This window comes from Notamacropus eugenii, chromosome 4 (assembly GCF_028372415.1).
Source record: "Notamacropus eugenii isolate mMacEug1 chromosome 4, mMacEug1.pri_v2, whole genome shotgun sequence".
Lineage (NCBI taxonomy): Eukaryota > Metazoa > Chordata > Mammalia > Diprotodontia > Macropodidae > Notamacropus > Notamacropus eugenii.
This window is the reverse complement of record NC_092875.1, coordinates 86,297,532-86,325,122: the sequence shown is the minus strand read 5'-3', so window position 1 is coordinate 86,325,122 and position 27,591 is coordinate 86,297,532. Positions and strand designations below refer to the sequence as shown.

At 42.5% G+C, this 27,591-nt stretch overlaps 1 protein-coding gene across 12 annotated transcripts in view; it reads right to left on the bottom strand.

The window, feature by feature from the left end:
* Positions 1-27,591, bottom strand: part of MROH1 (maestro heat like repeat family member 1) — a 202,163-nt gene that overhangs the window by 54,576 nt on the left and 119,996 nt on the right. For 9 of the 12 annotated variants that reach the window (XR_011965678.1, XR_011965679.1, XM_072602683.1 and 6 more), the window contains exons 19-32: positions 27,222-27,329; positions 24,427-24,546; positions 23,396-23,518; positions 21,237-21,383; positions 20,974-21,000; positions 18,871-18,993; positions 18,357-18,436; positions 17,701-17,812; positions 17,353-17,448; positions 15,486-15,590; positions 13,941-14,076; positions 12,857-12,969; positions 6,158-6,310; positions 3,815-3,969 (exon numbers count right to left, since the gene is read on the bottom strand). Coding sequence is in view for 9 of the 12 variants with exons in the window: in XM_072602683.1 (XP_072458784.1) it covers positions 3,815-3,969; positions 6,158-6,310; positions 12,857-12,969; positions 13,941-14,076; positions 15,486-15,590; positions 17,353-17,448; positions 17,701-17,812; positions 18,357-18,436; positions 18,871-18,993; positions 20,974-21,000; positions 21,237-21,383; positions 23,396-23,518; positions 24,427-24,546; positions 27,222-27,329 (1,598 nt within the window). In the remaining 3 variants the exon portion in view is untranslated. Of the gene's footprint in view, positions 1-3,814; positions 3,970-6,157; positions 6,311-12,856; positions 12,970-13,940; positions 14,077-15,485; positions 15,591-15,687; positions 15,797-17,352; positions 17,449-17,700; positions 17,813-18,356; positions 18,437-18,870; positions 18,994-20,973; positions 21,001-21,236; positions 21,384-23,395; positions 23,519-24,426; positions 24,547-27,221; positions 27,330-27,591 lie in introns of those variants that run through there. The other 3 variants (XM_072602684.1, XM_072602685.1, XR_011965680.1) reach the window with 3 other exon arrangements.

The following is a 27,591-nucleotide window of genomic DNA, read 5'->3' as shown; positions in this document are numbered from 1 at the left end:
GAAGGATGGCCTCAGCACTCCTCCTTCCTTCTTCTCCTTGATGAAATGAAGCTATAAAAATAGGCTGAGCTTAGATTTACAGATGTAAAAGGACATTCAAAGTACGGAGCACAATTTTAGGTATTCCACTTATCAAGTGGTATTAAATGAAAGGTAGTTCCTCAAAGCTGTGGTCTTCTCCAGTTATCATGAGGAGCACACATACAAAAATATGGAAAAGGAGGGTCAGACAGGATATTTGTTAATGTTATTGATGTGGACACGTTCAGTTTGCTGTTTAATAAGGATTTATTAAGCATCTACTTCTTGCAAGGTGACGAGGAAGATAAAAAGGTGAAAAAAAAGCCACAATCGCAGCCCTTTACTTTACAATCTAACATGGAAGAGCTTTCATAGATAGAATCATACAGCATCTAACAACAAAATGGGTGTCAAGGAGGAAGGAAGTCAAACAAATATTACTCTGAGGTTTTTAGTTTGGTTGTCTAGAAGAATGGTGGAGTCATCTACAGAAATAGAGAAGGTGAAAGGAAGGACATGTTTTCTGAGGAAATCAAGTTCATTTCTGAATACATTGGATTGGACATGCTGACAGGACATCCAAGAGATGTTCAGAAAGGCACTGAAAGGTGGGAATGGAATTCAATGGAGATATCATATGGGAGACATCTCCATAAGGTTAAATAATTGAAGTCATGGAACACATGAAATTGCAAAGGAAGAAAGTATAAAAACAGGTGAGTTCAGTACAGAGCTTGGAGAGATTCATGTTTAAGGTGCTGGAGAAAGAAAATGAACCACAAGATAACCAGTCAGAGAGGTAAGAGACTGGGAAGGAGACTGGGAGTACGTCTGGGAGTCACAGGAAAAATGAGAAACTATCCAGACAACAGGGAGACAAATGGAGCCAAAGGTTGTAGAAAGGCTAAGGAAGATAAGGACTAAGATAAGACACTGATTTTGGAAATTAAGAAGTCACTGGTGACCTCAGAGAGAATAGTTTCCATTGAGGGATGAGGGTGGAAGCCAGACTGCAAGGTGTACAAAGTGAATGGATACAGTAAGGAAGTAAAGACAGTATGTATGAAGTACAGACTACTCCTCCTAAAAAATAGAGGCAGAATGCAGTGCTAGGAAGAGTGTTTTAAATTTTTTTTCCTTAGGGATGAGAAGCCTTTAATATATTTGTAGGCACTCATTTCTCAAACATAGAGAGAACTGAGTCAAATTTATAAGAATATAAGCCATTCCCCAATTGATAAATGGTCAAACAATATGAACAAGCTGTTTTCAGAAGAAAAAACCAAAGCTATATATTTATGTATATGTATACGTATACGTATATGTATATGTATATGTACACATACAATATAGACATATTATTAGAGAAATGCAAATTAAAACAACTCTAAAATATCATTTCACACTAATCAGATTGAGTAATATGACAAAAAAGGAAAATGATAAATGCTAGAGAGGATGTGGGAAAATTGGGACACTAATGCTCTGCTGGTGGAGTTGAGCACTGGTCTAATCATTCTGGAGAGCATTTGGAACTATGGAACTATGCCCGAAGAGCAACCAAACTGCATACCCTTTGATCTAGCGATACCATAGCTAGATCTGCATCCCAAAGAGATCACAAAAAAGGGAAAAGGACCTACATGTGCAAAAATATTTATAGTAGCCCTTTTCATGGTGGCAAAATACTGGAAATTGAGGAGATGCCCATGAATTGGGGAATGGCTGAACAAACTGTGGAATATGAATGTAACGGTATACTATTGTGCAGTAAGAAATGATGAACAGGCAACGATCTGAGACAAGTACAAAGGACTCATGAAGGAAATGCTATCAATATCCAAATAAAGAACTGATGGACTCAGAATGCAGATGGAAGCATATTTTGTTTTACTTATTCTTTCTCATGGATTTATTTCCTTTTAGTCTGTTTCTTCTTTCACAGCTACGATGAATATGGAAATATATTTTATATGATAGCACATCTATAAACTATATCAAACTGCCTACCATTTTCAGAAGAGGGAAGGGAAGGGAAGGAGGGAAAAATTTTAAAACTCAAAATCTTGTAAAAATGAATGTTAAAAATTTTCTTACTATGTATTTAGGAAAAAATAAAAGACTATTTAAATAAAAATTATTTGTAGGGACAAGGAAAAAAGTTAATAGAGAAAGAAGATCAGAAAGAGTAGAAAAGTTCCAAGAAAGGTGAGTTTCCAAAACACTGGTTTTCTGGCTCAAGTCGAAGGTGCTTATTGGAAAGTAAGGTTAATTAGAGATGGTAAAACCAGCTACCTGGGGGTCTAGAAAGGCAGAACTAAAACTCCAAGAGGCAGGCAATCACTCAAAGTTTCTGATCAGAGAAGTGGCATGATGAAAACCATGTTTAAGAAGATTATTCTGGTAGCATGCTCAGGATGGGCCATGGAAAAAGACCAGACTATTAGAATAATTTATGGAAGAGAAAATTGGAGTCTGAACTAAGGTGGTGGCAGAGGAGATAGAGAGGAAGGAATGGACAGGAGGCATTTTAAATGAAGGACTGACAGGACTTAAGGATTATGACTGTACATGTGGATCCCTTTTTCAAGTAATATTTCTGAATGCACAAAAAATATGATTACAAAGAAAACCAATTATATAATCATATAATTCACAGATGCCCTGAAATCTATCCACAGCTATAGACCCTCTTGTTCTTAACCTCAGGTTAAAACCACTGATTTAGAAAGAATATAAGAAATTTGGTTTTGAACACAATAAATCTGAAGAAGTAAGGAGACACTAACGTCCAACTGTCCAGCAGGCAAGTGATGCATCTAGAACTCAGGTAAGAGATCTGGACTAGAGGTTGGAAATCATTGGCATTATGGTACTAGAGTAGCAAATGGGTAAATGAAGTCACAAAAATGGATAACCTCACTGAGATTAAGAACATAAAGAAAAAATGGCAAAGGGTCAAGCGAAGAGTCTTGGCCAGGGTTCATTGTTGGAAGTTTTAAGGAAAAAGGAGTCAGTGAAGGGGAGAAAAAATATTTGGAGAGGGAGATGGACATTAGGACAGGAAAAGAAGAGAAAGATTCAAGGAAAAGGGTCAACAGTAAATGGAGTGGAAGGTTTGAAGAGATTCCTTGCAAATCTAAGATTCTGTAACTTTATTACTAAAAGCCAGAACCTGGCCTGATTTCCTAATGAGCTTATGGTGGACTTCATGACTAGTAGAAAAAAATTTTTTTTTTAAAAAGTGTATTAAGCAGGTGCAACCTGTGTGGACACTAAACAGGCTTTCCTCTCTCTTCCTCCTTCCTACTCTGGGCCCCAGCTGGATCTCCAATGGAGGCAAGGCCAGGTGTAGAGGGGCAACCTCAGACCTACAGCTGGCTGGTGCAGGTGAGGTCTGTCTCTGCCCCTGCTGTACTTTTTCACCTTGGTCCTAAAATGATGAAACAGGGGAAACCTGCATGTAGGGAATGGCTCAAGGAATGACAGGGTCATAGCTGAGGTGTGAAGGAACCTCACAAGCTGCGGTGTCTGGACTATGTTAGTAGAAGGCTCAGTGTTATGATGTTAGGGTAGAATCAGGGAAGAAAAGCCCTGTCACTTGCTTAGGCTCAGAGTCTGAGTTCACTATATTATAGATGACTCCAAATCTAATAAGTAACTCTACAGGATGTGTAAGTGAGAAAATGCTGAGCCTCAGAGAAATACTGAGGGAACCTCCTCCAGGACCACAGAACCAAAGGATTAGCTTGCACCCTGCCAGCAGACTATATCAGCCCCACAATAATCATACCTGTCAAAGGGCAAGGGACTGGCCAAGAGACTGGCCACCACTGCTGCCCTATGCTGAGATGCAAGGAGATACACACTCTGCTGGATAGCCTTTGCTACATGTTCATCCTTGACCTCACATAGTTTACTATGGATCAGGCCCAAAATTTCAGGCACCTAGAGAGAAACATATAACACACACATATCATGGAATAATAAGCAAAAACAACAGCCCTCCCCCTACCCCCTTTTTTTTTCCAGGCCAAAGAAGAGATTTCAGGAAACCAAAGTCAATCAACTTCCCAAACAGGATTCAACTAAAATCTTTCCTGCTCCAATATGGTTCTAAGTCCAAACGTAGTTAGCAGCTGGTACAGGGTCTTTCACTTATTTCCTTGGGATCCATATCTCATATCGCACAATCTCTCAACAACCTAGTCTAGGATCGCTAATTTAGGCATTAAAAAGAAAGGTCCATGTGTTAAATCATGTGCTGGGCCCTAAGGGGGAAATATAAGGAGACAGGCTAGGTGGGAGCATCTTTCTAACCATGGAAACTTCTAGCCTTGACCCTATAAACCTCCCATGTTCCAGCCAAACCAAACTGGCTGCTTTTCTGTGAGTATACCCCATACTTTCCTGTTCTGGTTCATGCTATGTTCCTTGCCTGGAATACCTTTCAAATCAAAAGTAGCACAAATACCCCATGTCTATGCTGCCTTCCCTGACTTTCCAGGACAGAAATGACTTTTCCACTCTGAATTCTTGTGGAATTTTGTTTATGTGGCCCTCCTTTACCCCTCATCAGATCCTGACTTGTATTATAGCTATGTCAGTGTATCTCCCTTGACTGACAGCTCCTTGGTTATAGAGCCCATTAACATCTTATTAAATATTGTTCATAGTGAACAGGACACAGTATCTTGCACAGAATAAATACTTCATTACTTTTTTTCCCAAGCCCTCTCCAGAACCAATACCTTTATCTCTACCCTCACTCCCAACATAGTCAAGTCCGTTTATCTGTCTATTTAAGAATCCAGTCCTGGTAACTGAGAAGCAGGATGCAAACCTAAGGTGCAAATTCACCCCACAGGTTCTATTCCCAGTTAATATTGTTAAGGACTTCACCAAGATGACTAAAATATGTTAGCTACCTACAAGAGGCTAGTTAAAAGGTCATGCCTCCCCACAAGTCAGCTACTTTTACCTCAGAGCAGAAAACAATTTCAGACAAAGAAAGCAAAAGATAAGCTACTAGCTGCAAATTCAGAGATATAGTCAATCCTCAGGTGACACTGCCAAATATATCCCTCTTTTCTCCTCCCCACCAGTTGATCTAGGACCTTCAACCAAACCCTTGGGAAGGATTAACATCACTTTTGGTTTCAGGATCTAGTCCGGATTGCACAGGACTAGAAGATGAGTCATCGAGACTGGAGCAATTCCAGGTACAGCCAACTCTAATAGGTAAAGATCTGGACCTCTGCAGCAATTCTAGAAGTAACAGGAAAGCCAAGGAAGGAAGAAAACTGGTGTTTCCAATTACAACCCCCAAATGTCAGTGGGTGGAAATGAAAAGAAAATTCAATCCCAAGTTTAAAAAGGAAAGAAAAGGCATGTTAAAACCTTTGACTCCTGCTTCTCCAGGAATCGCTCTTCCTACTAAACCTTCCAGCCAGGATTTGGACACAAATCCAGTTTGCCCCTTGGGCCTAATGCTAGTTGGCTTTGAGGTGAAACCTACAGGGCAGGAGGAGGCATGGAGAGTCAGGCAGAACAATCCCAAACCGCGACAGTGCCGTGAAAGAAAACATCCAAGGAAACAGGGCAAAGGGGGGGGGGGGGGGGACAGGATCTTAAACTTTAGCTTCCTTGCATAGCTAAGACAGGAGTCTTGAGCAAAACAGGACAATGCTGGCTTTATTCCTTGGCAAAACAGCATCACTTTGGGGGATAAAGAAAATTCTCTAGGCAAGGTGGCTAAAGGCAAGGAGTAAGCTGCCTTAAAAGCTAGCTTGCCTGATGTGGATGGAGGTTGAGGGGGCTGCTCTAGAATAGCACTAGGAGGTTTAGGGGAACTTTGTGGTGAGCTCCAGGGTTCCAACTCAGGATCTACCCTATAGCATTTTGTCTTCTCATGCTCTTGCAGAGCTCCCTTCTCCTGGATTGTGGTAAGAACAGGGCCATGAGCCTAAAATGCATTCACCTCACTACTTTTTCCCTGCTCCACTTCTAAGAGACAGGTACCAACTAGGACTCTGCATGGGAAGGCTTCCTGTTAATGACTCGTAAACACCCAAATCAGCTTCTATTCTTCCAGAGGAAGGGAAAGCTCCTTTGCTGAGTCCAGACGGTGCTTTACCTTCTCCAGTAACACAGCTCCCCTCTCCTTTAGTAGGCAGTTGATAATGACTGTGGCAGCACGTGCACAATTCATATCAGGATCTTTCAGCCCTTCAAATGCTGTCAGTAGAAGGGAGATGAACTGATCTGGGGGGAGACGTTTCCCAATAATCTGCAAAAGGAAAAATCAGATGGCAGGGAACCAAGGAAAAAAGGATTCAGAGACACCACCAGCCCTAGATGCTCTAGTTAGGATCCGGGTGAGGGGGGGGGGGGAGGAGTAATAAAACCAACTACACACTGAATCATAAGGAAACCACTTAATTATGAAAACAATTAGGAGTCTGAACTCTTGCCCTTGCATGTCTGAGTGGCCCAGGTGGCAAAGGACCAAGGAAGGGCAAAAGATAAAAATGGCAGCTATCACCCTCCCATCCAACAATACTAAAACTTACCCTTGCACATGAGCAGATTTTTACTCAAGTGCATTTTAAGTAAAATATTTGAACTAACATATCCATATGTACAGGGAGTAGGTGGCTCCTAAGACATCTCTTGTTGATTAGACTGAGGTGCACTTGGTATAAATCTCTAGTTTAGATTCAGGCAATGGCAAGGGTCAGAAACTTATGAAGGAACCCAGTGTGCTAAAAGTCAAAGTGCTCATAATATGTCAGATATAGGAGACTGGTTCTTAATTGTTCAGCCTAGTAGCTACACACAAGCCCTATGCTGTACCTCCTCTGGGGAGGACAGGGTATTAAATTAAATTCAATAAACATTTATTACATATGTACTATTATGTGTAAGGTACCATATTAGCTTCTTAGGAGATGGAGATATAAGCCTGGCTCTCAAAAATTTTATAATCTTATGAGAGGTCAAGTATACACTCATTCAACAAACATTTATTAAATACCTATTACGTGCAAAGTATTATACTAGTCACAAAATGAAAAAGTTTTTGCCCTCAAAAATTTAAATTTAAGGAGATACTAACAATTAAGGGGATCAGGAAAGCCTTCCTGTGAAAAGACAGGGAGGTGAGAGATTGAATGCCAAATTCAGGGAATAAAATAAAGTCAGGTTAGATATAACAGAGTATGTGAAGAGTAGTAATGTGAACTAAGTCTGGAAAAGGAGGCTAGAGACAGATTATAAAGGGCTCTAAATGCCAAGTTGGGAAGTTTGTAATTTAATCTAGAAAATAATGGAAACTTCTTGAGCAGGGAAATGATATGATCATATTTGTCCTGTAGGAAGATTATTTTGACAATTGAGAGGAGGATGGATTGGAGAGAGAAGAAATTGGAAGCCTGAAGATCAATTAGGAAGCTACTGCAATAATCTAGACAGGAAGCGATCAGAGCCTGAACTAGATTTGTGAAGGGAAGGGGACAGATATGAGAGATCTATGGAGTTAACACTAACAAAACTTGGCAACTGATTGTATCTGGGGAGGAGTTTGGTAATGGGAGAGTTAAGGACTTGGAGACTATAACTAGAAAACATAATGGAAGTAGGGAATTATGGAGGAAGGGATGAGTTCAATTTTGAATCTGATAACGAGATGCCCATAGGACATCCAGTTGGGGGTATACAATAATAAGGGATGAAGATCTAGATTTTGAAGCCATCTATACAGAGATAATAATTAAATTTATCACTGTTGATAAAATCACCAAGAGGGAAGAAGGCCTAGGACAATCTTTTGAGATACCCATGATTAAGGGATGGGACTGAGGAGTGGTCAGAAAAGGAGGAGACCCAAGAGAGTGCAATGTCACAAAATGAAGGAAGGAGAGGGCACAAAGTGCAAAGGAGAGATCCAGGCTCAGCCTGGGAAGGAGAAACTACTTGGCACGTGGAGGAGTTCAGGGAAGATTTCCAGTAAAATGTAAACTCTTGCCACTCCCCAAGGGCGAATGGTTAAAGGATATGAACAAACAGTTCTGAAGAGAAGAATTGTAAATCATTAAAAACCATATGAAAGATTACTCCAAGTCACTAGCACCAAAAGAACAGCAAATAAAAACAACTGAGGTTTCATCTCACACCTAGCAAACCGGCAAAGATGACAAGAGAGGAAAATAGTGAATATTAAAGAGAAAGACAGGCACACTGTATTTAATGCTGTGTAGGGCAGCTAGATGGCTCAGTGGATAGAGTGCTGGGCCTGGAGTCAGGAAGGCCTCAGACACTTACTAGTTGTGTGACCCTAGGCAAGTCACTTAACCTGTTTGCCTTAATCTACTGGAGAAGGAAATGGCAGACCACTCTAGTATCTTTCAAGAAATGGACAGAATGGGCCATAGAGTAAAAGAGTTGGACATGATTGAATGACTGAACAACAACAGAGCTGTGAAATGGTCCAATTATTCCAGAAACTAATTTGGCATTATTCTAAAAAGATGACTAAAACATACATACCCTTTGCCCCAGAGATCTCACTGCTATGGAACCGTGGATATGGATAAACTGTATGCTACAGATAAATTATATGGATAAAGCATAAGCTGCCAGTCATGGCTCACGTGATCGTTGACTTTTGTGAATGGCTTTTTTCTTTCTTTTGTAATCTTTGTAACAAACAATTATGAAATATTTATAGAAGAGGGGAGGAACAGATTCATAAATGCAAGTTGTATAAAAAAAAATTCACAAAAACAAGATATAAACTCCTTAGGAGCAGGGATTGTCATTTTTTTCTTTATATCTTCAGCACCCAGCATTATGTCTTTCAAATTATAGGTCTAGGACAGCTAGGTGATTCAGTAGATAGAGTACTGGACATGGAATCAGGAAGACCCCAAGTCATATGGCCTCAGACACTTACTATCTGTGTGACCTTGGGCGAGTCACTTAACTTCTGTCTACTTCAGGTTCCTTAACCACAAAAAGGGAGATAATAATAGCACTTACTGCACAGGAATTCTGTAAAGATCAAAGAGAACACCCCCAAGATAGGGAATTCACTAACTTCTAAGCCAATTTCATCCACCATTGAACTGATATGTTAAGATTTTTTCCTTATATTGAGCTAAAAATTGCCTTTCTTTAATTTCTGCTCATTGCTCTGAGTTCTTTCCTTTTGAATCAGAGAAACTGTTCCCTTTTCCCACTGAGAGCCCTTCAGATGGTGGAAGATAGCAGTCATGTCTACCCTCCCTCAGCAAGCCTTCTAATCCCAGGAGAGTGAGAGGGTTCCTGTTTCCTTCCCTTTATCTTCTCTCATATGTACATACCCTTCAGAATGAAAAGTGCTAAGGATAAGTTGTCTGTCTCTTCATTCCCTAAAACAAGCAATAAAACAAGCCTGGTCAACACTGGCTCCACTAGCTAAAGGAATTCATTCTTCCCTCCCATGCTGCTGAGGGAAACCACTTAAGGAACTAAGGCTACTTATGTGATCACCTCATTATTTCCTTCTTACTTGCTTCACTCATCGCCTGGAATGGTCTTTATCATCTATTAAGGCTCAAAGCACAGTCTTCAGTCAGTCAATCAACAATCATTTAGTAAGGTCCTATTATATACTAGGCATCATGCAGGTACTAGGGATACAAATAGTGAAGAGAGATAATCTCTATTTACATTCTACTAGGGGATTACAACATACATTTGAGTGCAGTGGCCAGGAAAGGAAATTCTGGTCTAGATCAATGGTTCTAAACATGGGAACTTGTTTATTAAAAGCATTTTTCTAACTATTTCAATATGGTTGAAGTCCTATGTATTTTATTTTATGCATTTAAAAACACTATTCTGAGAAGGGGTCCATAGGCTTTACCTGACTTTCAAAAGGTCCATAACAGAAAAGAGGTTGAGAAATCCTGGTCTAGGCAGTTGTAGGGATTCTCAGGACACTAGGATAGTAGGCCATCTTGTCCTCTCTAGTAGCAATACTAATATTCATTTGATTACTGTTCCCTGAGCAAGAGGTAAAAAGCAGGTGTGGAATGGGATGAGGATAGCACAGTGGCTGGATGGTGCTAGGTCCTGTACAACAGGCAACATTTTTCTTCCCTCTTAGGCCATCAATTTGCACTAACTAGCATGAGATTCAAAGAGGAAATGGAGAAGAGAGGCCCAGAGCATTTCCATTCCTCTGGCCCAACTCAAGGCAAAAGCTATGGCCACAGTTTGGTCATCATGGAGAATGGAGCTGGTATGAAGCCTGTCATTTAATAACTAGATACACAGCTTCTGTTCAGGGCTTTTGGAAATCAGAAAGATGAGGGATCCTAACCAAAAGGCAAGAGTACCCACTCTCCTAGCCCACTGAAACAAGAGACTCTAAAATCATGGACAGTTGGGGAAAAGGAGAAATAGGAGCTATGACTCCTTATCTGCTGCCAAAGGTACCTCTGAGGCTAGCTAGGATGAAGAAAGGAAGGGGTGGATGGTCAGTTTTTCCAGCACATATCTTTCTTTCAGATTTTAGAATGAAGCCATTAAAACATTTCATTCAGGCCAAAGTTTGGGAGAAAATCAAATCTCAGAGTGTACTTCAGGGTGAAACTCCAGAACCTCTTTTCCCAATAAAATGAGGAGCCAGATTCCTCCAAAGTTATGGTGGGGGGTAGAGCCGAATATAGTGCCTAAAGAAATCTATCCATGCACTGACAGCGACTGGCATTCATCGTTGCCTGGAACTATGCCCAGCTTCTTTAGAGATCATCCTGTCCTCTGATTTGAGATCACCAGTGACAGTGGCTCAAGGTCCTCCCCCAGGAAGTGTCAAGCCCTCCCTTTCCCATTTAGCTCAACAGAGGCCAACTTAATGCCCCCTGTTCAAGTGACACTGAGGGGATTCATCACCAAAGGGATGAGACCAAACAATAAAGTGATAAGAAAAAAACCCAACTTAGTTCCTGGGAATGGGCACATGTGATCACATAATGCCTACTGCAGTGACTTCAGTGTCACTAATCTCCACAGAATAAAAGATAAGCTCTACATCTTGATGCTAGAAGCTGTTAGGAAGTTGCTCCCACCTCTCTTCCAGCCTTATTGCACCTTGCTCCTGTACACACACTGCTTTCTAGACCAGACTACCTGATTTTATCCTATCCAGAAAAGATGACTTCTGCATATCTACGTACCAAAATCTTTCTCTCCCTTCAAAAACCAGACCAGGTGCCACCCTTTCCCTTAGGCGTTCCATGATTTCCTACCTAAAAAATGAGCCTTCCTTATCTTCAATCTCTAATCCCCTTCTGCCCAATTTCTCCTACAATTATTGCATTCTAATATGGGAATCTACTTGTCACCCTCCTACTTCCTTATAAACTCCTTGAGGTCAAGGATCATGTGACTCTTCACCTTTGGGTCCCCATTGTCTAGCACAGAGCAATCAAAGCCCAGGATATGTTCTTGATAAATATTTCTTTAACTGAATTGAATGTGGCATTTCTCAAGGCCCATGTGAGGCTCAGAGGGCTTAACAAAATGGCTCAGGCTATGAGAGGGACCCTCATATGTATGGCTGGTCCCCAGAGCTAGGGAAGGGCTGGGATGATAACTGAATAGTAGGGCAATGCCTTCTTACTCTTGGGAGTCTGCTACTTCCCTCTCACCTCTGCTCACAGTACATAGCTAAATCAAGCTGTGAAGTTTACCAACTAAGGCTGAATCCAGAAAGGGTGTTAGATGATCCCTAGAAGGAGGGGGGAACCAAATAAATTTCTTGGGCTCCAAACATGTGGTATGGCAGGCAAGAGGGCTTCTCTGCCTTTCCCCACTGAGGTCTGTAGCTTTTGGTACAATTTCTGGCCTCCTAGAAGCTCCAGCAATTCCAGGTGGCAGCTGCAGCCAAGAATGCTGTTAATCAGACACTCTCAAACAGGCAGTCTGACCTCATCCCTCTGAAGTGGACCATACCAGAGCAAACCCACACCTGAGGGGCCACTATACTAGACTGTTGCAATCCTGTAACTGGGGACTCCTGGGAGTTCACTCAGAAAAGACAGATGGTACCAAAAGATCCCTAGGGTGGATCATGTCTTTAATTTGTAGCCTATGTTGACCTTCCAGAGTCTAATAGGTACAGGGTCACATGCTCCTTCCAACCCTGGGTGAAGGGTCAAGTGCCTTGACAAATGTCCCTATCCCACTGGCTGTTAAGTAACCCCTACCAGCTGGGTGCTCCAGAGAGAACAGTGAGGGGGTCATAAACTAAAAGTGCAAGAGCCCCTGGATCATTTCCTGAATTTCGATGTAGCCCAAGCTCCCTTGCTGATGAAGCAGAAGCTAATAGCCAACAAATACTGCCCTGAGATTTCCATTAAGAGGGAAGAAGGGCATTACTCAGTGGATGAGAAATGTATGGTCTCAAAAGCAGACTCAGACCTTAGTACCTCCTTATCTGCCGCCACTAGAGACAAAACTTGTAGATAGTTCTGATGAAGAAGAGGGATTATTCCGTTTTGGCCTGAAATTCCCAGATAATTCCACCATGGAGAGCTAGTTTGTGTCTGCCCTGCCTGATCCACGTCTGCTGGTTTAACTCTGCCCACAAGAATTACTGAAAGCAGGTGCCCCACCTGTTTCTTTTCCCCATTCACTGAACCTATTGACACCTGACTGGTTCTAAGGCTTCTCACATTCTTATAGGCAGAGTCCTGTAGAAGTAAAACTCCTTGCTGAAGCTGTTCACAACCTGGCTGTGAATTCTTTATCAGTCACTGTCTAGGACTAGGATTCTAGTTGCTGTTACCTGGGCAATGCTGTAGCAAGTATGGAAGAGAACAGTGACATCGGGATCACTTAGGCTATCTTTGAGAGATAAGAGTTTCTCTGCGACTTCATCCTGATAATCTTGGGCAAAACCTGTAGGGGAAAATAAAGTTCATCAGTATAGCCTAAGCAAAGCTGTTCGCTAGCCTGACACAGTTGAGGAAGTTCTAATTCCTGGAATCAGAGTGCCCTCTCCTGGTGGCAACACTTCCAGAAAGTTAAGCTAAACAACTGGGGCCAGATGGGCTACTCTAGGCTCCAGGGCATTTCAGAGAGACATTACTTTTCCTATTTTTATAAGCACTATGTAAGAAACACTAACACTAAGAAGGGAAAAGGGGGGAAAATAAGCAATAAATGCAAAGCTTGAAAGCCAGCCAAAAACAACTATTTACCACCGAGGGAGGATTCTTAGGTAGCTATAGGAGGAGAGGGACTAGAACAGGCTATATTTGATATTGGACTCTAAAAAAGGTGGGTAGGTTTCACCCAAGCACAGCTAGATGGTGCACTGGATACAGCACAGGGCCTGGAGTCAGGAAGACCTGAGTTCAAATCTAGTCTCAGGCATTTACTAGCTGTGTGACCCTGGCCACATCACTTAACCCTGTTTGCCTCAGTTTCCTTATCTGTAAAATGAGCTGGAGAAGGAAATGGCAAATCACTCTAGCATCTTTGCCAAAGAAAAGTCCAAATGGAGTCAGAGAGAGTCAGACATGACTGAAAATGACTAAACAATAACAGAACAACAAAGGTTTCACCCATAGTGCTGTGAGATGCTAGAAAACATTCTCAACCCCAAACCTAGCTGCTCCTACTTTACGTATATTTGACCATCAACAGAAGACCTGAATCCCCAGAAAGCATATCTTTGTACAAGGTGAGAAATGAGTACGAGGTGATAAGAGTGAAATCCTCTCATTACAAAGAGGAGAGAATGGAGACCCAAGGGAGGGAAGTGACCTGTGACCCTACAACTAATCAGAGTCAAGATCAGAATTGCAATGACCATTCCTCTCTCCTACCCCCACCCCCCCACCCCCACCTTGCCCAGTGGCTCTCACCCTCATAGAACAACTGTATGTAGAGTAAGGAGTAAACACAATCCAAGGCATCATGTCGGAGAGAAGGCAGTGAGTCTGCACACCTCGGAGAGAAGATCCCAACAAGGAGCCCCAAGTTATGGAATGGTACAATTGCCTGGGGAGAGAGGGTAACCCAGAAAGGAACTGAAAAGAAGTTTGGAGTCTTGTAGACAGTATTCACTCCTATACCTGGGAGACCAAGTCAGGTAGGGCCCTAGTGAGGCTCTACCCCATGGCTAGTCCAGGTGACATCTTTGAGCTTGGCCCACTGAGAATAACTATCACTATTCCAGGACTTTCACCAAAAGGACCAGTACAATTAAGCATACTAACATGCTCCAGAAGGACCAGAAACTCAGGAAAGGCAAGCCAAGTTACAGATGAGAATCAGGTTACAACTTTGAAAGGCAACCTCCTCCTCCCTACCAGGCTAACCAAAGACCATGTCTTCAGTCACTCTAGCCATTATCCACTGCACGCCAGGGACTAAATCTCAAAACATGCATCAATATATCCATAAATAGGTTAGGGTGTATTTTTTGCTACTTATGTTTCCTTGCATTTCACCTGTTTTGATCATGTCACTGTAAACATCTCAAATTCATCCCCTTCTCTCCATCCTTCCCCATAGCTGTCACTCTAGTCCAGACATTTATCACTTCTTTTCTGGATGACTGCAAGAGCCTCCTAACTGGTTTCTCTATGTCCTTAGCTGTCCTGCACAGACCATCAGATTAAAACATCTTTATTTTTTTAAGTTTTCAACATTTACTTCCAAATTTTCTCCCCATCTTTTCCCTCCCACCATCCCAGGATGGTATGTAATTTGATAAAGGTTCTACATATACATTCATATCGAAGCTATTTTCACATTAGTCATGCTGTAAAGAAGATTTAGAACCACTGGGAGAAACCATGAAAAAGAAGAAGCAAACAAAAAAAGAAAAAAGAGAGAGCAAATAGTCTGCTTTGATCTGCATTCAGACTCCTAGTTCTTTTTCTGGATGTGGAGAGCATTTTCCACTGAGTCCTTTGTAAGTGTCTTGGATCTTGTATTGCTAAGAAGAGATAAGTCCATCAAAGTTAGTCATAGCACATTGTGCCTGCTACTGTGTATAGTGTCCTGGACAGGCAGACTAAAGGGGAAACTTCTTATCTATTAGACATTGGCAGCAGTGGAAGGGGTTGTTTCAGGAAGCAAAGTGTGGCTGTGTGACCCTGGGCAAGTCACTTGACCCTGTTTGCTTCAGTTTCTTCATCTGTAAAATCAGCAGGAGAAGGAAATGGCAAACCCCTCCAGTATCTTTGCCAAGAAAACTCCAAAAGAAATCACGAAGTTCTCCATTACTGGAGGTCTTAAAATACAGGTTGACAAGCACTAAATGACCCTAGAGGGCCCTTCCAAGTCTGGCAAGGGAAGAGAGAGCCAACATTTCTGGAGGCAAAAGAGAGAGTGGTGCCATGGGGGAATAGACCTGGATCTGGGGCCTGGAAGTAACTGGGGGGGCATGAAGGCATACTTACAATTACATTCAAATGTTCCAAGAAGTAGCGCAGTAGATAGGCACTCAACCCAAGAGCACGTTCCCGTTCATGTCCTTTGGGGGATTTGATCCATGGGGTCAAATGCTAGAAAGAGAACGCAGAGGAAAAGAGCCAGGATGCAGGTAGGTAAGGGGAATAGACACGGATTTCAGAGCTCTGAGCAGGAAGGACCACTACTCACAGGAATAGATCACTGAGCAGGTCTTCCTTTGGGTACCAGTCCCTCAGCCAGCTCCAATATAGTACCAATTCCAACTTTAGATAAGTATGGGTGGGAGCAGAGAGTTGAGCTGCAATACAACAGTCATCCCTGATCTGGCTATTCCACAATGGTCAAATGAGAGAATGCATGTGATAGTGCTTGGAATCAAACAGGTGCTATAAAATTTCCTGGTAAGGTATCGACTCTCAGAGGTGAATTCAGCCAGCCAAAACATGTTCAATTGACTCAGACCTTGATAAACAGCCCTGTGAATGAGGTTTTTGCCCTTGGTCCTAAAAACAATGATCCTGCCTATCTGTTCATAAGTATCAACCCTTACTTCCTGGCTTGCCTGGCTCCCACAACTATCCTGTTTGAAGTATTTCCATAGGCTTACACATTGTGGGCTCAGCATCTAATGGAGAGACAGACAAAGCTCTTATAAAGAGGAAGCTCATTTGAGAGCCAAGTATAAACAATATCTCAGTGCAGAGTCTTTAACTCCCATTTAGGGTTGTATTGATACAATATAACTAGGTCTTAGCATCTTGGCTCATGTACCTTACTTAGGAGAGTAGGGAAATTATCCAAAAAAGACAGGACAGAAAGCAAAGAAACATGACAATGCTCACATTCAATCCCTGGACACTGTTTCAGTGGCCCACCAAACCAAAGCCATTATGGGACATATGAGAGACAGCTACTGGGCTATATGTTCCCCCTGCAGCCTAGTCACACTAGGGACAAGAGCTTTAACTCAGTTGTTAAAGGAAATACAATCACTTCAAGGAGAGATTAGGAGGAGAAATTTTTATTTCCAAAATATAGTTCCACCATCCAAAACCTACTGTCCAAATAACTGTCTCATGAGGTGTTAGGTAACAGCAAGATAATGCTTAACCTGAAGAAGATAAGTCTTAGGGATAACATGAGGTGGTATCTGAAGGTCTATAATGTGGAAGAACATATAGGCTTGTTCTGCTTGGCTTGAGAGGGTAGAACTAGGAGTAATGAGAAGTTTCAGAGATGTAGAGTTCTCTCTGATATAAGGTCTTCTTAACAATTACAACTGTTCAAAGGTGGAATGGACTACCTCAGAAAGTACTGGGTTTCCCATCGCTGGAGATCCTGAAGTGGAAATGGAATGACTCCTTGTCAACAGTTTAGTGCAAAGTTCCTGCTCAGATACAGGTTGCCCTCAAAGGTCTCTTCCAACTCAGATTCTATGGCATAGAATAACCATAGACATGTACTCCCTTTCCTCTGCTCCCGAACCAGAACCAGGGTTGGAAGACGGTGGGCCTTTTAGACAAAGTTGACCTAGGGCTCTAGTCAAGAATGCTTACTGCCTCAAGGAGGTACTATCAGGAGGGATCCTTCTGGAACACACCTAGCTCCCCCTAATACAGGGACACAGGGCCCATAAAGGAAGCAACAGAGGAACTGTCTATCCAGCTGGCCCTATAGCTGCTGGCTAAATGAGGAAGTGCAAGAAAATTCCCATACCTCATGTTAAAAGAAATGAAAACCATCCCAAGAGTTGGGGATAAGATCTGGTTGGACTCCCTGAACTGTGACGATGGAACAATAGGTCTGGCTAGGCCTGTGATGTTCTATGGAGCTCACCACCCCACTTGATCATACCTCAAACATGTTCTGCAGGCCTTGGGGAGTTAAGTTTCGAAGAAGAAGACTTGTCAGCAAATCCATAAGCGCAGTCATAGTATCAAAGTACAGAGTCTAGATGAAGAAAAGTAACACTTCCATTGGTTTAAAAAGCCCCCATTTCCCTCCAAAGAGCCTTTAAAGGGAGGAAAGAGGAAAAGACTCAATACAGGAGCCAAATGCCAGGCCCCAACAGTATCTTCCAGAGACTACAGTATACCCCACTAACCTGGGAATAAGCAATGAAGCCAATTCCAACCACTGCCTGCCCCTCATCCCATGCGAAGCTCCCTGGTTAAGTCGGCTCAGGACCCCCATCAATCACACCTGCTGGCAGGAGGAGGTTATTCCCACATCTGAAGGGAGGGCCAACACACTATGTAGGCAGCTGTGGATCAACTCAGCTCTGTCCGTTTCTTCTAGTGGAGGCTCCAATGTTCTTGAAAGTAGGTCAAGGAAGCCCACCTTGAGCACCTGAAATCTTATCTCCACTCTGTAGGACTTCTAAGGACTGAGCACAGGCAGGAGCTTCTTCATAGGACAGTCAGGGACCCTGATACGGGTTGTTGTATAATAGGGTCTACTTGTATCAGACCTAGTACTTTGGAGATAGCCATGTACCCAAGTTAAGCCCAACTGTCCTATCTGAGAGGGGAAGATCTGGACAGTGTCAGATTCCTCTATTTCTGTTGATTATCAGTGCCTAAAGGAGCACAGTTAAAAGGGAGGAAGGAAAAGGGAGACAAAAAATAAAAAGAGAGCTCTATGGCAGGAGAGAGAACCTTTAGTAATGGCACCTGATTCCACCTAGCTAGGAAAGGGTTGTGGCCACAGAGGATGGATGTGCCTCTAGCTCTAAGGTCAATTGCAGAATGCTGCAGCAGCCTGCTAACATCACCTCAGTCTCAACAGATATTCTCCCCCAACTCAGTTAGCACCTCCCATCCACTCTAGGCATTTTCCAGAGGAAAGAAAAAGGATACGATAGGTAAGTGCAGGTGATCATGGCTCTCTTGCGTATTGCTGTCTTCAGAAAGTCCATGGGCTCTGCTCTGATAAATTCCTAAGCAAAGCAATCCAGAATTGCCCCTCAGCACTGGTCTTGGGGCTTCTCTTCCTGTTATATTACCCATTTACTGCTCACCTCCTTAGAAGATATCCTTCTCCTCTCCAGAGACAAATCCCCTGTTGTGGAAAGTCTGTTCCCTACTATGGGAACATTTCAGCTCTTTCCTTCCAACTCCTAAACCCCCCAATCTAAATTCACAGACCCTCCCAATGAACCCCAAAGCATACCTCCCAAAATATTGCACTGGATTCCATGTAAGCCCTCTACAACCCAGCAAAAAGCCTTCTCCTGTCTTATTGCAATAGAATCTCTAACAAGGTCCACTGTCAGCCTTAACCACCTTGGGACTTTCAGGCTTCCCAGAACCCCCTATGAAAAGCCCACTCATCCCTATGTTGAAGGATTGTTCCAGCTTGGTTTTGCCTCACCATCATCTGAGCCACCAACTCTGCTTTCTGAGAGAAGACGAAGGGAGAAGACTGAACACTCTTACAGATGGCCTGGCTGATCATACAGATGCTCCGAATGAGGCACAGCTTCAGGGTTAAATCCTGATGACAAACATCCCAGGGGAAAAGGTTGGACATGGGCACTAAGGAATAATCAGCAGGCTTGCCAGAGCCAGTTACCACCACCAAAACTGGCAATCACACAAGCCTAAATCACGTGGAACAAAGAACTCTAAGGAAAGGAGGCCTCAGCTCTCTGTTCAATGTCTTTTAAGTATCCTAGGTCTAAAGGCAGAATACTTGAGGTCCCTGAGACTGGGTACAACATTCCCCAACCTCTTGAAATGGATTACAATAAATAAGGCTTAAGCTCAAAGCCTAGCATAAATGACCTCCATCATACAATGCTGCTGACTACTACCACAGGGCAGAACTAAAAATATCCTCTACTTCCTTAGGAAAGGTGCCTTAAAGGAAGCAGCCTTCTTCTTCCTCCTCTATTCTGGCTAGTTATCTCAAAGGTCTAGACTTGCTCCAAACAGGGCCCAAAAGGACAAGTGATCCATTCCCTGCATCCCAAGATATTTAGCTCTGTTATGAACCAATATCCCCAAACCCAAGGGTCATTCACTTTATGAGGTCAAGTCCTGTGCTAAGCTCGGGAATGCTTCTTGAGCCCATGATGAAAGAAATAACCCTTGCCTGTGATAAGGTATTATTGTTACCACTTAAACCTTTTTGCCAAGACGTTAATTCCTGCTTAAGGCATTAGTCATACATCAGGTGTCCATTACTAAGGTCATGTTTTCCATTTTTACATATAAAATCAGTCTCTAATAAAGGGAAGGAAGAATGAAATGTAATTCCCTAAATGGAGATCAGATGAGGGTTTATACGCCTAGTCACTACCCTTGCCTAGAGGTAGTGAGAAGGGGGAGAGAAGCTACCAGGGCAGGTAAAAAGTCTCCCAAGATTCCACAGATAGGATGGAGCCAATACCTGTCCTTCCTAGGCCCCAGGAAACTTTGACTAACAGGAACCTACCCATCTCATGGGGATTACTGGGTAGGACAAGGAGGTTCTAGCCAACACCAAAAACAGCTGTTCAACAAGTGGTTTTCTTTGGGAATGGGAGAGGGAGATTTGTTCAGGAATTCCATGAATTACAGAATCCTTCTCTGACAAATAAGAGGGTTGAAACTGGGGATTTCTAAGATCCCTTGCAGTTCCGACATTCTAGGCATCTATGAAATGAGTGAAGAGAGACATTAATCCCAATTTATGTTCCTGCCTTTACCACCCCTTCCCCCCAATAGTCATTACCTAATTATATCCATTAGTTTTGCTCCAATCACTAAGCATCCCCCAGGCAGTACAGAAGCAAAGGTTTGGGAGCCAAGAGGCTTGGTCTGTTCTTAGAGAGAATGGCCCAATTGCCCCAAAAAAAGGGACACCCAGGCATTTTACAGAAGCCATTTCTTGTCAGGTTAGTGCCAACAGGAATCCAGAAGGGAAGCACATTAGCGAAGCTTGGAGAAATATGGGCTCTCAGGCCTGAAAAAGGGATCCAAGGATAGCCTGCAATGCCCATTTTCAGCTGCTTCTATAAAGCTCTTTTGGAGCTCAGGGGACCTGGCATTAAGCAAGCAGTGGGGTGCAAAGCTAGTGGTGAGACTGCATTCTGTCCATCTCTCTGGCTGGCTGACCCTGAGTAACAGGGCTAAGGCTGAGCACAGGGTAGGAGGACAAGCCTGACTAACAAGGCAGACTTCACATATATCACTGAAGCTCAGAGGTGAAGGGATGCAAGATGTCTGTGGGCCCACCCCCACCCGTACTCCACAGACTCCAGCCAATCCCAGCCCCAGAAAGGCTGGGTAAAGAAGTGGGAGAGGGGAAGGCTGAAAGAATTTCCTCAAATGTTCAGTTGCCTCCTTCTGAACATAGGTCCCCAAGGCAGTAGCACCCAGGAGGCTCTCCCCTAGAGCCTTCCTCCCTGATGCTCATTACCAAGTACAGAGGAAAAAACAGAAACAGCAAAGGAAGAACAGAGAGTTCAGCTTTAATTCCTCAACACTGTACCTTAGTTTCTACCTTTATTCCCAGAACCTGAACAACAAAAAAAGTAAAACAAAAAATTAAAATGAGCAACGTTGGTACAATCAAACACTTAAGCAAGTGCCCAGAGGTCTCATCCTATGCACCCCCTGCCCTTCTCAGCCTTGCCCGGCCCAGCCCCAGACCAGCCAGGGCTCCACAAGGGGCCAGTTCTGACTTCCAGGCTGGTACCCTCCTACCACCTTCCAAGCCCCTGTTCCCTGGGCAAAAGCTGTCCAGATCCCCACCTTGGTGTTGAAGTACTGGAAGACATTCCTGAGTATGTCGGACTCAATCCTAGCCAGCACCAGCTCTTGAGGGGCATGCATTGCCACTTGCCCATAGCACAGGATTAGTGTGCTTTTGACTTTGTCCACTTCAGTATCACTGCGGTCCTGACAGGACAGAGGAGGGATCAACAAACACACTCAAAACACATATTTGCTCTTCTGTGTTCCCATTGTTGCCCCCAATTCCCATAAACCCCAAAGAAAGAAAAGACGGAGAAAAAGAGAGGTGAGAAGAGTTGTTTTCAAGTAGGCCAGAGAATATTCAATAAATGCAAATGTTACTGGGATAGTGGAAAGTGAACCTCCTTTTTAGGAGAAATCCCACTCTATCCAAATGCTAATGGACAGGTAGTCTATATTCAAGTGCTAAGGTCTGGAAAATATATGTGAGGAGTACAGGGGAGATCTAAAGAAAGAGGAAAAAGGCTGCAAAAAGGATCTGCCTCCATTAAAGCAAAAGGAAATGGTGGACAACAGGAATAGCAAAAAAAAAAAAATCTAAGTCACAGCTTATAGGCAAAGGAAGATAGCAAATTATCATCTCAGAAGCAGTGTAGAATGGTGGGAAAAGAGCTAGACTAAAAGTCAGGAAGCTTGGGTTACTTAACTCTGTACTCACTAGTTCTAATGTTAAAAAAGCCAGTCCCCCTTCTCTGATCCAGTGATCCTCATCTTTGAAATTAAGTGGTTGAACTAGACCAGGAGTTCTTAACTTTTATTTTCCTATCATGGACCCCTTTGGTAATCAATCTGGTGAAACTTACGGACCTTTTCTCCCAGAATCATGTTTTTAAATGCATGAAATACATGAGATCATAAAGGAAACTAATTACATTGAAATATATTGTTGTCAAGATATTTTTAAAAACCAGCTCAGGGAATCCAGGTAAGAACCCCTGAACTAGATGATCAGTAAGGTTCTTTGAGCTTTAAGACATGAAGCAGGAAGCATAATCAAAGGGTAAAACACTGAAGAGTTTCATCTAAGAAATCAGTCCCTTACTTGTCAGTGGGGTCTGATTCCAGCAGGGACTCCTGACTTGGATCAAGTGCTAAATTCTCTCTCCTTTGGGGTTGAAACAGGGTCATTAATGTGGTTTAATACTAAAGGCAGTTAGGTGGTACAGTGGATAGAGTGCCAGGCCTAGAGTCAGAAAGACTCTTCTTCTGAGTTCAAATCCAGCCTCAGACACTTACTAGCTGTGTGACCCAAGTCTCTTAACCCTGCTTTCCTCAGTTTTCTCATCTGTAAAATGAGCTGGAAAAGGAAATGGCAATCCAGGATCTTTGCCAAGAAAACTCCAAAGGAGTTCATGAAGAGTTGGACATGACTCAACAACAACATTACTTGTGGCCACCAGAGGGCATAAACTGACAAGCAAAACTCTGGTAGTCAATTCCCAAATCAAAACTGCCATGGAGCCTCAGCCAAGAGGGGAAAGAAAGACCTTAGGAAGAGTTTCTGGCAGCCTAAGAAATCCCCACTCAGCAATCCTAACACTGCAAACAAGGACTGGGGACCAAGAGCCAACAGCTATTGAGTATCTTCTCACTGTCCACAGCTATTCTGGGGTCTCAGGAAAAGTCTTCTGACTAATGGCAACGTCCCTAATGGGGGCATTTCAAGAGTCCTCACTATCTCATTCTCAGATTACCAGCAGTCACAGAAAGAATTGGGCCTTCTGCACATCAAGGACTGTTCCTTCTCATTCCTAACATTTGGCTGGGTTCCAGCCAAACCAAAAGGGCTTGGAAGATACCACAAAGCCATCTTCTAGGGTCTCCCTAGAAATGAAACCTAGCTTATCACTCTGTTCACTGAGGGCTTAAACTTGGATCTATCTCATTTGCATGGAATAATCACTCACTTTCTCTGTGAATCAATTGCCCCAGATAGGAAAGAAAAGGGGACAAAATGGATACTGCAAGTGTTAATGATACAAAAGATGACGCAAAAAGTTGGCAAAACAATAAAGTTATACCATATGCAGAAGAGCTGGGAACACACTGTGATTCTGGGGGCCTGAGGCCAAGGCCAAGGGAAGCAAGACAAATCTTCTTCCACCAATATTCATCACTCTTTCCAATTCACCTTCTGAAGAAGATTAACTGCATACCTTAAAAATGTTAAATATGCCCACAGATTTCCTGAAGACATCCGATTTCACAAAGTCTTCCAGTTTTATCAAGGTGTCATCTAGGTGACTGATGGCACAAATCCCAAAGCCACAGGCCAGCCCCTGAGGATGGCACACACATACAGAGTCAGGAGGGAAAGGTACTTAATGTGCCGGCCTCGGCTTTTTGTCCAAGTTGACTAGCCCTGAAACCATTTTCCTTGGCCTCACAACAAGGATTTCTGGGACTGCCTGCCTTCTAAGGGAACATGCTCCTCTTTATGTTACCCAATGTAATACCTCTTCCAAGACTGAGTAACCCTTCTGCGATCTCTATGTCTATATCTATGAGGCAATGTATCCCCTATAAACAGCTTCCCCGAAGGAAACACAGTAATAGCAACTGTCAGGAATAACTTAATAACTCTCTAAGACTCCTCTTAGCTGCTCATATCTTCTACTCTGATGATCAGCAAATTCTGTAGAGTATATACTTCCTCTGTATAGCCTGGGAAATGGTCTTACCTTTTTTTTTTTTTTTTTTTAACTATGCAAGGAAAATGATTAATTACTCAGTAAAAGAAGAACTCAAGGTTCTCCTCTAATCATACTAGTTCAGGTGAGATAGGACTCTGAGTGATTACAATCCTAGGGCTATTTCTGTAAATTTCAGAAGTATAAAATGACACTTAGTTTTCTCACGTCTTCAAGAAATTAATTCTTCAAGAAAACAAATGGGAGAGGGGCAGGAAGAGGCAACGGTAGGAGATTTTAAAGAATCTGAGCTTGGAAATGAGACAATGACATTTTTTATTCAAAGTAGAGAATATCAAATTAGTACAATTAGGATGGAAAGGGAGCATGCTCTTCTTTCTCAATTTTAACACAGACAATCTTGAAGACAGTACAGGGAATAAATATGTAAATACTTAGTGTCTGGTTGAGGAAAAATAGGGATAATACAAAGGTTAGCCCAGACCTAAACATTTTTGGCTTCTAAAAACTTTAAGGAAAAGCAAAAGTCCCAGTACCTCCCTTTCGGCTTCCTCTTGGTACCGTGCTGTCTCAAGAAGTTCCTGAAGATGTTTTCTCACTATCTCCTTATTTGAAGTAGCCCCCAATGTAGTTCCTATGCATTTATATAGGAAATTCTGGGAAAAAAAAAGATGTAATTTGCTTAAATTTATAGATGTCAAAGCTGCTATACAACCCCTTACTAGAAAAAGGAAATTGGACCTTAGACATGGTTTCACACTTACTCAGGAAAACTACCTTGAAAAGTTGTCTCATGCTTATGTCTACCCTGTAGCTCATGCCACCTCTAGGATTAGAGAAGGCAGGCCTGAGTTAGCACTTAAAGATGTAAAAGTCTGCAGTGTCCTGTACTTAGTTTCCTGAGTGTAAAGGAAAGAAAGGAGGATGTAGAAAGAAGGAATTAAGTTAGGAAAGTCCAAGCAAGGCAAATAGATTGGTGTGTCTGTGTGTATCTGTGTGTGTGTGTGTGTGTGTGTGTATGTGTCTGTGTGTTTGTGTGTCTGTGTTGGAGGAAGGTAAGAAAAGCTCAGGAAAACCCAGACCATCTTAGAAAAATGAATCTTCTTATTTACATACACACACACACACACACACACACACACACACACACACACACACACACACACACGGAATAAGGGCCTCCTCATTCCTGGCTGGAACCTTTGGGAAGTGATTCTTCATGGACTGTCTGTGATGCTTTATCATGATCATGTGATGGTCTCTCCTGGGGAGGGACAGGTTAATTACTTGGATGGAAGTTAAATGGTAAAGTGTTCTTATAATGAGTGTATAAAGTACAGCAAGAAGGAAGTCCTCTGCCAAGAACAAATTTATTTGACTTGTTCTATGTGGCCCCAGAGAGGAGAATTAATATGAATGGTGAAAGATAGAGGAGGCAAACTTCAACTCAATATAGGAAAAATATTCCTAACAGAACTCTTTAATCATGGAATAAGATGCCTGGGCAAGGTAATGAGTCCTTCATTACTAAGGTTGTTTAAGCTGAGCCAAGACCTCACCAACGATCAGGAAACTTCTCAACAGACCTGGATAGAAACCTGGGAAAAATAATTTCTGTTCTGAGCATCTGTGGGTGGAATGGGACACAGAGGTGATAAGTAAAATCATATCAGAAGGAAATGTTAACTAGAAAGGATAAGTTTAGCAAGTTTTAAGCCCCCTGGTCTTTGCTAAGTAGTATTGTTTTTGTTACCTAAACTTCACTCAGTTAAGTTTTCTGTGCCCTTATAAATAAATGCCCTAACTGAAGCTGTAGCATGAAGTTTGGGGTAATAGGTAAAGCCCTGTTCTCTTCTCTCTTTAACTTTTCCCCTGGTGATCTCATTCCCTTCAGTGCCTTCAATGAACACTTGTTTGCAGATGATTTACTTCTTCTAAATCTCCTCTGTGCCCCAGTTTCAAATCTCCAACCTGCGAGATAGTTACACTTGAAAATCCCATCAGCACCTATGATGTCTATTTTAGGGAAGCTGTCAAACAGAGCAATGGGAACTTGCCAACAAAATTAGACTTAAAAAAACATATATAAAGATGACAGTACCAGCTGGCTGCTGAAGATGAACACAAAAATATAACACAATACTGTCAGAAAGAGGTCAGGAGTGCTAAAGAGGATAACAAAAGGACAAAATACAAACTCCTCTGTCTTAGTATTCAAGGCCCTCCACAAAATCTGCCTTACTATACTCCATACTTATTGTTATATTCAAACATTCCATGTTCTTACTAAACTGAACTGCTGTGCCTTGATATTCTAAGTATAATGCCCCAGCCTCTGATCTCAAAAGAGGGATTCACCACCTCTCAAGGCAACCCAGCATACTGTTGGGACAGCTCTAGTTGTGCCCAAGTTTTCCCACTGTTGTTTTTGTAGCCCAGTCGTTTCAGTCACGTCTGATATTTCATGACCCCACCTGGAGTTTTCTTGATAAAGATACTGTAGAGATTTGCTCTTTCCTTCTCCAGCTGATTTTACAGATGAGGAAACCAAGGCAAACAGGGTTAAGTGAGCTGCCCAGGGTCACACAGCTAGTGAGCGTGGGGTCATATTTGAACACAAGAAGATGAGTCTTCGTGACTCCAGGCCCAGCACTCTATCCACTGTGCCACCTAGCTGCCCAAGTTTTCCCTTACATTAAGCCTCAATTTGATTCTGCAATTTACACCTAGTTCTGCCCTATGGAGCCAAACTGACAGGTTAAATCCTTCTTCCACATAACAGACTTTCAACATGTGGCAAAATCTGAATCAGCAAGAAACAAAAGATGTAGCTTCCATTGGGCCTATTTTAAATAATATGGTCTAGTCAAGAGCATGGGAATAGTATGGGAATAGTAGATTTTTTCTGTGGACTAGGAGTCCTCGGTCTGCTTCCTAGAAACATAAGTTATAACAAAGTGTAGTTGAAAGGGTCCAGTGGCTGAACCAGAACCAGTGCCAAATGACATTAACATATTAATTCCATATGTTAAATCATCAATGTCTATATATGATTGATTGATATTGATTGATACCACCAGGTTGTGGCTACTGGGCTTGGAGTTAGGAATACTGATCCCAAACCTATCTCCACATCTGTCTTCCTGACCTCAGGAAACTCTCCGCTTACAAGATGGTCTTTCCCTACCCTACCTTAATGTCAGGGGAAGTGGACTGAGGACTTAGGCTTCAGGGGCTCATTCCCCCTCTCATTCCACCCCACCCCCCCACCCCTGCAAGACAGTGTATACACTAGAAAGAGCAAGATAGACTGGAAACAGCAAAAACAGACCTTCTCCAGAGGTGTTCCATTATAGCAGTTCAGCTGTTTACACATCTCCAAACTCAGCTGGCAAATCCATGTGTTATCAGACACAACCATAAGGGTATCCCGGAGGAACTGCAAACACATAATAGACACCAGTGCAAACTGCTTGGGGAGCAGTAAAGACAGAATATCTGTTCACTCTCAACGTACATTCCCTACACCCAACCACAGTAGCTAATACCACAAGCTCTATGCCATAGGGAATTGTCAAAGTCATAAGAGCTTTCCTGAGAATCTATCTTCAGACTTTCTGAAGTGCTAGAAAATGCTCACTAGGATAGTACTGGCCAGTACTATCAAACATTTATTAAGTGCCAGACCCTGGGCTAAATGT